The sequence below is a fragment of the Hyla sarda genome, chromosome 7 (assembly GCF_029499605.1).
Source record: "Hyla sarda isolate aHylSar1 chromosome 7, aHylSar1.hap1, whole genome shotgun sequence".
NCBI classification, from domain to species: Eukaryota; Metazoa; Chordata; class Amphibia; order Anura; family Hylidae; genus Hyla; species Hyla sarda.
This window is the reverse complement of record NC_079195.1, coordinates 121,009,076-121,021,216: the sequence shown is the minus strand read 5'-3', so window position 1 is coordinate 121,021,216 and position 12,141 is coordinate 121,009,076. Positions and strand designations below refer to the sequence as shown.

Sequence of the window (12,141 nt, the reverse complement as noted above, 5' to 3'; positions counted from 1 at the left end):
ATCTGCCATTTTTTGTATTTAGGGGTTGCACATGGACACATAGCAGGGTGCATTAGCCCTAAGTAATTATGTTTCATGATACCCAATTTTTAATAATGAATCATTTATAATTTTTTATGTCCTTTTTTCCAAATGGAAAAAAATATGAAAAACTATTGTGCACTGGCCACTGGCCAGCATGAAGAATGTTCATTTCAAGCTGTTGTTGGGGCAGCCCCAACATTCTGTTGTCAACAGTGGCAGCAGCATCTTCTAGCGTCCCCCCTCATTATGTTGTGACCTGTGGATGCCATGAAGTAAGCGCAGTTCACAGCAGATTCCAGCACAGGAGATTTAAAAGTGAGGACAATAGCCTAGGGGACAGACATGGGCTTGACATTGACCCTTCTTCACATGGCAATGAAACAAGAGTAGCTGCTGTATCACTAACAATTAGGTCACATTATAGACAATGGTCCCATTCTGTTTCCAGTTCAGTAAAAATTTAAAAAGATTTTAAGATTTACTGATAAACATGTCAAAGAAAACAAGAAAATGTAAAGGCTTTTTTTCCAATCACTTATTACAAATCACACATCATGTATAGAATATGATAATGTACATAACGCTGTATGTACAAATGTGGGTGTACTTATGGGTATTAAGTGTTTAGTTTATGCCACAGTAATCATTCTGCACCTGACCTTTTGGAAAGGCCACGTCAATCCCTCTCTTCTATCACCTGCAGAGACATGCCCCGTCAGCTTGGGTAGTACTTGTGTAATGTTTCTCAGCTCTACGCCTGCCCTGCTGATGCTCCAGTGTCACAAGGACTGGCAGATGACTGCCCTGATGACATTCTATGAATGCCACGTGGTGGTCAATAATATACACACTTGTGACACTGTACAACGCAGGGTACTACAACTTACTGTAACTGGAAACCAAAGCAGCTGTTGATGGCACTTTTTCAATGAACTGTGACTGCAGACTGTTCAATAACTAAAACTATATTAAGAACAACTGTGAAGCTTCAACTTGCAGAATTGGGAAATAGTCAAGTGGCAATATTTTTGATCCCCCTGATGAAATAAAAATTGATAGCAAGGTTTAGATGTTTGTTCTCCTTTTTGTTACACATTTTACCACAGAAAGTTAGTTAATATTTTCTCTGCAAGTAGCAATCAACAGAAGTCCAGCTCTTCCATATACCACTTAACTAAAACTTCTCTCTCTATATATGTGTGTGTGTGTATATATATATATATATATATATATATATATATATATACACACACACACAAAACTCAATGTGTGTATGTTACAGCCTAAGTTCCAAATGGCTGGAGATATTTTGATGAAACTTGGTACAATTGCTACTTATATGTCACATTGCTTGGTACATTGCTACTTATAAACTCACAGATACTCACAGCAATCTCCTGCAGACAGGATCGCTGAGGGGAACTAATCCTGTATGGTCTACTCTCCGAGTTGGCTTAGAACAGAAATGCTGTGGAGAGTTTGCTGTGTGTCAAACTCATCATGTCTTCAGGAGTGAACGAACTTCATCTTTATTCTTGGAGAAGCAGAGGAAACATTAGTAGCTTATAGCGTGGGAGCGGGAGTGCAGGACACTGAAAAACTTTAAAATCAGTGTGACAGCTGTTTCTCCCGAATGTGCAGGCTTCTTCAGACCACACCTGATGGTGTGGTCTGACGAAACCCACGTATGCGGGTGAAAAAGCTGTCACACCGATTTTAACGTTTTGCAGTGTCCTGTACTCCCGCTCCCACGCTATAAGCTACTAATGTTTCCTCTGCTTCTCCAAGAATAAAGATGACGTTTGTTCACTCCTGAAGACACGATGAGTGCTTCCTAAAGACATGATAGTGATTTTACACAGCGTTTTGTGAAATATGGTTTAGCACCTCCACCCATCTCGATAGTGAATCGATTGCACAACGTTCATGCTTCGGAAAGGAATCGGAAGTATCTGAAAGGAAATTGAGTGGCGTCCTGTTTGTGTGATCGGTGCTGAGTGCATCTGTTTCTATGGACTAGCCACTTGATAAATTTGTCGCATTGCCAAATCATGTTGCCAGTTTAGATGCTTTTGTAGGACCGGTGAAAGTTAGTCTAAAATAGTGTGTTAAAGAGCCTGTGTAACAACTTTAGAATTCTTTTCAAAAACGTGATTTTTTTTTTTTTATGCTCAGACGGCCTTAAAATTAGCAATTAACGTAAGCACGCCTTTCTGATCTCTCACTGTCACTGATGCCATGGCGGTGACATGTAAACATATGAAAACGGCCTGCTTAGCCACTTACTATCTGCAGCATTGAATGGTCTTACTGATAAGCTGAGTGTGGATTTTCTGCGCACATCTCCATGAAGCAGTGGAAACCCATGTACCATTAGAACTGCAGCAGTGGGGGATCTGACAGGTGAATATGTATTATCTATTTAAGGTAGTCTAAGCATGTGTGGAAATCTTCCCCTCCTTGAAAATCCACCAACCCATGTATAGCGAGATGCAGCATAAAATAGCCTAAAAGATGTAACTGTGGGACAAATTTGTTGGAATTTTGCTGCACTGTCACCTTTATTATTCATTGCTACACCTGAAAATGTGTGGAAAAAGTTAAATTTTCAATACAACAAACCTAAAGACAAAACATAAATTATAAGAAGCTATTTTTAGGAAGCTAAAGCTTTAAGACTGTCGCCTCAGACATTTAGATACAGACAGACCTCTTTGATGGCTCATATAACTTAGGTTAAGCTGTGTTAGACTTTTGTAAAAACGTCATGAGAATTCTACTAGTTTTGAGGCGGGATGAGTCCACATTTTTGCACCTTGTGTCCATTTGAATTGGTGAAAGGAAAATTAGAAAACCTTCTGCTAATACTATATGTACAAACAAAGTAAAGAAAACACTCAGTGAAGACTCCAAACTAAGGAACAGTTCTGACATTTGTTGCCAATATGATTTCTTCTCTTCCCCAAAGAAACGAGAAAGAAAAGAAAATAGCCAAGAGCTGCTCAGCATGCAAAGTAAAGTTAGTAGCACATCAATGGAAAAAAATCCACACCAGGGTCAAATAGGACTCCATGCCAAACTTCACCACCACTAAGGTACACAACATGTCCTGCCCCTGAGCATGCAGGCACTGGCATGCAGTTTCATCAGGGGTAGGAGTATAAGACAAGGGAGGGAAAAAGGAAGTCAAAAGAAGAGGAAATCAGAAGGGGGAAAAAAATCAGATTTAGGTTTATAGTAATTGGGGTATGGGTCAACTCATGCCACGTACCTTGCTCAGCCAAGTTGGCAGCACTGGTGGCAGCTGCAACGGGGGCGGAGCTCTGCCTGCCAACTGATTGGACAAAATCATTCAGTGGAAGGAGCCGCAACAATGCAACAAAAATCCAAATGAGCAACAATAAAGCAAGATGCAAGTCAAATAAGCATTGATTTAAAAAAAAAAAAAAAAAAAAAAAAAAAAGGTATGAGAAAAATCAATAAAACTGTATGAAGCTTTAATAGACTTTCAATGCACATGTATATTAATTTCACATTTGCCTAGAGAAGTGGTTGGGGTGGACCTTGCAAAGCACAAAAGACTCCTTTTTTTTTCTGTGATGCTAGGATGAAAAACACCAGATACTGTATATCACTATTTATCATTCTCAAGCACTGAGTAGACAAAATTGGAGGCAATAGCAAGCATTCACTTTCATATTCATTTTGGGTGGCTAAATGACCAGACAACAAGCAAAGGATGCCAAGAGATGCAACATCCCCACCTGTAGGGTCTTCCTTTTTCTCTCTTCGGTTAACGGCACCTAGTTTTCAATTATAGAAGACCTATTAGATATGAAGTGATTACAATGCATCCGGCATGCTACATCTTGCTTTGCATTGACACACTCTACAGAAGGCCATATTCAAGCAGAATCTTGTGTGCTCGCAAAGTTCCCCGACCTTCTCAAGCAAAATAATAAACAGCAAAAAAAAAAAAAAAAAAAAGAATCTACTGCAACAAACTGGGATAGGGCAGCGTAGCAAGTCAGTAGGATAAAGGGCTTTGAAAAGAATAAAGAGACTGTGTGAAGAGGAAGAAGTGTGGCAATGATACAGTGGTTCCACCAAGACCAAATCTTTGTAATGATAAAAGCATTAGGGAAGAAAAAAAGAAGTCTGGTGTGTGTTTTGTAGATGTTAAAATTACCGAGAAAAAAAAATGTAAAACATTAAAAAAGTTACATTTTAACAAAAAAAAAATGCTACACTTATAAGGCACTGTAGTCTCTTGTATTAGGGGCCACAAAGTGGATGCCTTGCCAATAGCAAGAAGAGAGCAACTCTTATATTCTAAACTAAATTTGTTAAGGGCCATTCAACCAGTTTTTCTAGTGAGACAAACATGAGGCCATATAACACTGTAAAGGAAGGTGCACATAGACACTGGTCACATGTGCATTGTGGGTTCCATGTGAAACAAAAACAGTACTGGTTCTGCTATAACACCACATGGCAGTGACATTTATCGGCCCTTACTTAAATCATAAAAGGGTCTATTGTTTGGATGGAAAATAGAACACTTTTTTTTTGGGTCAGTTATGATGGAATCTACATGGAAGGCTTTTGATGGAGCCTTTAACACACATGCGAATAGTGATTGTTTTTTTGTATTTCAGACTTGTGCATTTTGCCAATGACAGCAGCATCTGCAATATCAACATGCAAAATAAAAAACAAAAAAATAAAAAATAAATAAAAATAGCAACAATTTTTGCCTAGCTCACAATTGAAGCATTTTCACATGGACAAATCTGAAATTTACTACAGTTTTGTACAGTGAAATGGCCATTAACTTCAATCTCTAATTTTATCAGCAGAATACATTGCAGCTATAGCAGTCCATGCAGCTGAAATGAGGCCCATGACCTAAAAGGAAAAAAACTGTATGCGATCGCATCATTGATGTGGCTCTCTATTGATGTATTTATTGTCTGATCTTCTATGGAAATAAGAAAGTGAAATGTAACATGTTTACACCAATTTCACCAGATCCATAGACACTTAAAGCATATTATTAGGATAGGATAACAATATGCATTACTAATGTTGTAGCCCCTTTCTTCCAGTCAATGATAGGGTTTCCTAGCAGTTGGTTGTCACCTCCTAGCGATAAGCAATCACCTCATGGGGGGGGCTATTTAGAGTATTGTCACCACAACACTTTTACAAAGAGCAACAAAATTCGGTTTATTGTTTAGAAAAAGCAGTGTTGACCCATGTAAATGTAAAACTTTGGTTGAAGATCTATGTTCCAAACCTTATCTTTAGACTGCAGGGAAATGAACATAGTTCAAGCTACCAGCCATTAAAATAAATGGCCAACCAGGTAATATGAAGATGGGGCAAGCCTGCCAAAAGTGAAAAGCTCCTAACAGCTCTCTACTCTGGCTGACAGTAGGGGGTCCAAAAGGGACCCGGGCAACCAGTCATTGGAGTGAGCCCCAGCAGCTGCTCATCCGTATAGAAAGCATAATACAGCTAACAGGTTCCCTGTTGTGTTTCCCCTTTAAGGGAAAAGTCTCTTGAAATAATGTACATGTACCGTATTTTTCGCCGTATAAGACGCACTTTTTCTTCCCCAAAACTGGGGGGGGAGTCGGTGCGTCTTATACGGCGAATACACCCCTATCGCAGCGGTCCCTGCGGCTAATACCGATCGTGGTGATGCCCTGTATTAACCCTTCAGACGCGGCAATCAAAGTTGACCGCCGCGTCTGAATGGAAAGTGACACTAACCCGGCTGTTCAGTCGGGCTGTTCGGGACCGCCGCGATTTCACCGCGGCGGTCCTGAACAGCCCGACTGAATAGCCGGGTTAGTGCTTACAGGACACCGGGAGGGACCTTATCTGCCTCCTCGGTGTCTTCTCTGTTCAGGGATCCCCTGTATGGCCGATGCTCTCCTTCCTCGTCATCACGTCGTCGCGTACGTGCATCGGCGTGCGTAAAAACGTGATGGCGGCGACGGAGAGCAAGGATACCCGGCCGGCAGCAGAGACGTTCCGGAGCGACGGGGACACGGCGAAAGCGATGGAGCGACATCCAGGGCAGCGGTGACAGGTCAGGAGCGGCGGGGAAACGTGAGTATTACCTCCTATGCAGTGGTCTTCAATCTGCGGACCTCCAGATGTTGCAAAACTACAACTCCCAGCATGCCCGGACAGCCAACGGCTGTCCGGGCATGCTGGGAGTTGTAGTTTTGCAACATCTGGAGGTCTGCAGGTTGAAGACCACTATTGGGTTCAAAATCTTTATTTTTTTAGATTTTGCACCTATAAATTGGGTGCGTCTTATACGCCGGTGCGTCCTATAGGACGAAAAATACGGTATGTTCATTTTCTACCTATGCAACAGCTACATTGATGGCAGGTTTACTTATCTTTACTTGCTGTAAAGATTATTTTTAACCATAATATATAACAAAATGTTCCTCCATTAACGCATGTCTTAAAATTCATCATAAAATGGACATTTGGTTTCATGGCAGTTTGGTGCACTACTGGTGACATAACTAGTAGAACTGTGGCCACAGAGCAAAGTCAATAGGATAACCTGCAGTAAACCGAGCCATTTTGGTCTAGTAAACATGTAGAAGACAATGGGGGAGATTTATTAAAACCTGTCCAGACGAAAAGTTGCTGAATTGCCCATAGCAACCAATCAGATCAATTCTTTCATTTTTTAAAAGGCCTCTGAAAAATGAAAGAAGCGTTCTGATTGGTTGCTATGGGCAACTTAGCAACTTTTCCTCTGGACAGGTATTGATAAACCTCCCCCAATGTGACAACAAAACAAACCTTTAATAATAAGTACCATGCCAGAGCAACATATGTAATACACCAAATAGAAAGAAAAGCACAATGCACAAGTTGTGTATCAAAAATAATAAACTTATTAAATATATATAAAAAAAAATTACAAAACAAAAAAATGTAAAAACAGCACCCCAAACTGCAGCATGCAGGATAAATAACAGCTGTCGCCAACATACCATATGTCACCATATGTGACAAACAGCAGTAAAAATATCTGCCATGTGAGAATCCTTACCACAGGGAGCGTGGACCCCAATGCGCGTTTTGTTCTCTATGGTGCAGGATGCAGTTATGCTAGTTTTATATGGGCCCATTTGCATATATATCTATTTATGAGTAGCATAGGATCTACTCTCTGATAATACCCTTTTCCTCCTTGCCGCAGGTGTACGTGTATTTATGTGGGAGTTGTTTAGGGTGCTGCTTTTAGCGTTTTTGTTTTGAATTTATTTGATATATGTTTAATAAAATATTGTTATTTTTGAGACATAACTTGTGCATTGAGCTTTTCTTTCTTTTAGGTATATTATAATGCATAAGACAATGCCAAGCCCATCATTTTGATCAATTTACAAACTTTATATATATATAAAAGGCAAAATGTTTGGATGTTGGACATGTCATTGGGGTCTCCTTTGCAGTCTGCCTTTGCTTTACCAAGAAAACACAGTTTATGAACTAGTTAGGATTGTATTTATATTACCTAATAAGAACAACTACTCATATTCTCTACAGACTGGACAATATAAAGTAGAAGCCAACACATTCCTTTGTGGTGCCAAGGAAGACATATTCAGTGATGTCAATGGAAAGGAAAGTTATGTAAGTGCTCGAATTTAAAGAGATCACCTACCAGTAATAGTTTTTCTTATTAAAACCATATACTGATGGTCACGATCACACCCTATCAGTCCAGCTAAGAAACTGAAGAGAGCATGACAGTGCAAGGGTTAAAGATCACCAGATCTCTCCGTACCTGTTACTAGTCCCAGCAAACCTTATCTCTTTTGTGAAGGTGTTCTACCCAAACCTCCTTCAGAATGGTGAGCTCATATTAAGGGATCATATTAATAAATCATATGCTGAGACCTAGGTGACTGAATTCCAAATCACCTCAAGTCTCTCCAATGGTCCAGTACACAATGGTACAATACACACATAATACACCTAATGAGTGAATGCTCCCTTAGGTTTTGGGCTAGATATGATACATTGACTATTAAAATACACAAGGTCGATCTCACGCTCAGGCCTTGGGCCAGAAACTGATATATTCTTTTTTCTAATCTGTTTTTATTTTCTTGAAACATGTAGTTCAGGCATGTACTATGCATGGCCTATGTAGAGGTCATTCTGCCAGAAGCTGGAGAATTGTGGACATCACCTATTATAAATGGTTATATATAAATGTGCGTTAAAAGAAGATCAACAATTCTTAAAAAATTTTTTTTACATAGAAATATAATTTAAACAATGTCATTTTTAATGATGTTCCCTTTAAGTTAATTGTCAACTTCGCTTCAGGGCTCAGATTTGCCTGCTATACACTCTGGAACATAGAAACATAGAATGTGTCGGCAGATAAGAACCATTTGTTCCATCTAGTCTGCCCAATATTTCTGAATACTATGAATGGTCCTTGCCTATATCTTATATGAAGGAGACCTTATGCCTATCCTATGCATGCTTAAACTCCTTCACCGTATTTGCAGCTATAGTGACAGAAGGTTTAAAGAGTATATCCAGCGCTGCTCAGGCTATCAAGATCTGAATATGTATCTGCTGGAAGTCTATGGGACTTCTAGCATATCCGTATCCAGACTTCAAAAGTCTAGAGAAAGTCTTGGCTCGGAAGTTGCCCAGGAATTTTAAATACTTGTCCTGAAACAAATGAATTAATGGTGATTCTCTAAAACAATCTTTTTAAGGTGCTCTCCCACTGGCAATAGAAGCTGCAGGTAGTGCTTGCAATGTACCGCTAATTAAGTGCTTCATGTAGACTTTTCATTACATCAATGTGTACAAGTCCAAGTGCAGCTCAGCAACAAACACTAGGTGGAAGATCAATCTAAAAGCACTACACTAGGGTCTACTTTCAGAGAATTCTTTAATCTATTTGCCAGAGTGGCCAGGGAGAGAATCTCTCCCTGGTGGATGTCGCATGTCCTTGGCGAGGTTGCATGGAAATTAAACAACTGCTCCTAGGTTACTACACAAGTTTCAGACAATCACTGGAGTTCCTAAGAGCAGGAAACCCTATTATCAGCCTACTGTCGAGAATATTGTCTAAAAATGTCAAAAGCAGTGTTAAGTGTTAAAAGGGCACTCCGCCCCTAGACATCTTATACCCCTGCGATCTCCCTACTGCACCCGGTGTTCGTTTAGAGTGTCGGGTGCAGCGCCGGAGGCTCGTGATGTCACGGCCATGCCCCGCACGTGACATCACAGCTGCACCCCGTCAATGCAAGTCTATGGGAGGGGGCGTGACGGCCATCACACCACCTTCCATAAACTTGCATTGAGGGGGCATTGCCGTGATGTCACGAGCGGGGTGGGATGTAACGTCACAAGCGGGGAGTGACCGTGATGTCATGAGCCTTCGCCCTGCATCGCCAGTCATCCGGCATGGAGCGAAGTTCGCTCCATGCACCAGATGTCTGGGGTGCCGCGGAGTACCCCTTTAAGACTTTACAACTGAGATGGAGTCAAACAAATCTTGTTTACAGTTAAAACTGTAAATGGTGCCGAAGCTTTTTTTTTTATTTACAAATACTTTTGTATGTTTGTAATAATGTTCATTCACATATGAAAAGAGTCAAATATCATGAATGGCATTCGGCTGGTTCTATGATCAATTATGAGAAAAAATGATAACCACAAAAAGAAGCAAGGATTATTATATGGAAGGCACAAAGTGACAAGTGATGCGCGCAACTTTCGAAGAAAATTCCACTCATGGTTAGATCATGGAAAATCTAAAATTCCTTGTCCCTTATGCACTGCTTGTGCCAGAAATAAAAATACACAAGTAGAAACAAAACTCTGAGCACACAGGCAGTGTGAATCAGCCGGGTTACTGTGACCTAAGGGAAGAAATCTTTATTATATCAGTACAAATCATTTAGCTACAGTAACAATTAAACATTTGTGCTCCTCAAGTTTTCAGCCCTTGTGGGGTTGGCGGTGCTACACTTTACTCTCATGCTCAGTAAGCACATTTTCACTACAAGAGATGCAAAACTGTCTACAGTGTCTTACCCCCAATATTAAGGCTGGGTTCACATAACGAATTGAGCCTCCGCTGCACAGATACGATTTCGGAAGCTCAAATCGGCTAAAATGGTATCTGTGCACGGACAGGTACGGACCCTTTAACTTCTATGGGGCTGCGGACCTGATCGAAGTCAGCTAGTGACTATGATCGGGTCATTTTCTCAGCGTATCCGATTTTTCACACGCACTGAAAATCATGGTTTGCCATTTTACTATATTTGCTGGAGTAACAAAAGGAAAGGCACAATGCAGAGTTTTGTTTTTTCATATTTAATACAACAGTTGTCTATGAAAATGTATTAAAGTTTTATGTAAGGGAAAATTGATAGATTAGAAGGAATTCTCCCTACTTTTAAAATATTTAAAAATGTTATCACTCCCTGATAGCATTAGAGAGGGGAAACATAAGCCACATAAGTGACATAGGATCCCAAATCTATCATTGATAACCTTAAATTATTAAAAATACAATAATGAGAACTTGTACAATAAGAGGCATAATAATGTCAAAGAAATGTGCATACTTGTGCCTATAGGAGCCAGGTAGGCATAATTATACATTCATGTCCAAGCTGAACATCCCATTAAAATAAACAAGTATAGCTAGAATTGTAAAAAGTGACAACCACTCAGAATGCCTAGTTTATATGGAGAAATATCAGGTCAGAGGTCATGTAAACAATTTTCTAATCACATCATGGGCAATTATTAAATAGTTGCCAAGAAGTTTAAGAGAACTATGTACACTTTGTGTTTCCCAACCAGTGTGTCGCCAGCTGTGGCAAAATTAAAGGGGTACTCCAGTGAAAACCTTTTTTTTTTTTTTTTAAATCCACTGGTGCCAGAAAGTTAAACAGATTTGTAAATTACTTCTATTAAAAAAATCTTAATCCTTCCTGTACTTATTAGCTGCTGAATACTACAGCAGAAATTCTTTTCTTTTTGAAACACAGAGCTGTCTGCTGACATCATGACCACATTGCTCTCTGCTGACATCTCTGTCCATTTTAGGAACTGAACTGGACAGAGATGTCAGCAGAGAGCACTGTGCTCATGATGTCAGCAGAGAGCTCTGTGTTTCAAACGGAAAATAATTTCCGCTGTAGTATTCAGCAGCTAATAAGTACAGGAAGGATTAAGATTTTTTTTTTAATAGAAGTAATTTACAAATCTGTTTAACTTTCTGGCACCAATTGATTAAATAAAAAAAAGTTTTTCACCAGAGTACCCCTTTAAAAGTGTGAAGTAATAAGGAAAGCGATCCGGCACTTGTAGGACAAGGGTTAGGTATAATAAGCTGGAGGGATAAGGCTGAGATCATGGAATGATATGGGTATAGGCGGTGCTAAGTCATGTAGAACAAATACTGCATGGCAAAGTACAAAGGGAAAGACTGCACTCATCTTCCACAATTTTTTCTTCAGTCTCGTGCAGGCATTCGGCGGAGGAGGCAGGGGCACGCCCCTGCCTCCTCCGCCGAATGCCTGCACGAGACTGAATAAAGAATTATGGATGGTGAGTGTAGTCTTTCCCTTTGTTCTCTGCCATGCAAAATTAAAAGTGTCACTCTGCCCGAACAACAAGGCTGTCTAGGCATGCTGGGAGTTGTAGTGCTGGACACAAACTGTGTGGGAAACACTGGTCAAGAAATCTATATCTGTGCAAGCAGTTTTCACGACAATAGGAATGAACCATTAATCCTGCTATATGGCTCATACTAAAGTAGCATACACATGTACACAGATCACAGCACCTGGCGGTATGATCAGCCTACACAAGTTTTGTAGTATAAGGCTTGATTGACAATACAGAAATATAGGAAAGAGCACCAAAGTCTGAATAAACAGTTCACCCAAGCCTAATGCGTTCTACCAGCCACCAAGAATTACATTACACGATAAGACACTTAAAATATCTACTTACGGATTTCACCTGTATACAATTACATAGGCATGTCACATTTGTCCACATGACATCACATGCTAGATG

General features: G+C 40.1%; 1 protein-coding gene across 30 annotated transcripts in view; it reads right to left on the bottom strand.

Annotated features, from left to right (window-relative positions):
• Nucleotides 1–12,141, bottom strand: part of CAMK2G (calcium/calmodulin dependent protein kinase II gamma) — a 304,863-nt gene that overhangs the window by 52,776 nt on the left and 239,946 nt on the right. For 11 of the 30 annotated variants that reach the window (XM_056530585.1, XM_056530588.1, XM_056530593.1 and 8 more), the window contains exons 13-14: nt 3,789–3,827; nt 3,296–3,358 (exon numbers count right to left, since the gene is read on the bottom strand). The exons of 10 other annotated variants lie outside the window; for them this stretch is intronic. In XM_056530585.1, coding sequence (XP_056386560.1) covers nt 3,296–3,358; nt 3,789–3,827 — 102 coding nt within the window. The remainder of the gene's footprint in view (nt 1–3,295; nt 3,359–3,788; nt 3,828–12,141) is intronic. 9 more of the 30 variants (XM_056530587.1, XM_056530592.1, XM_056530589.1 and 6 more) reach the window with 1 other exon arrangement.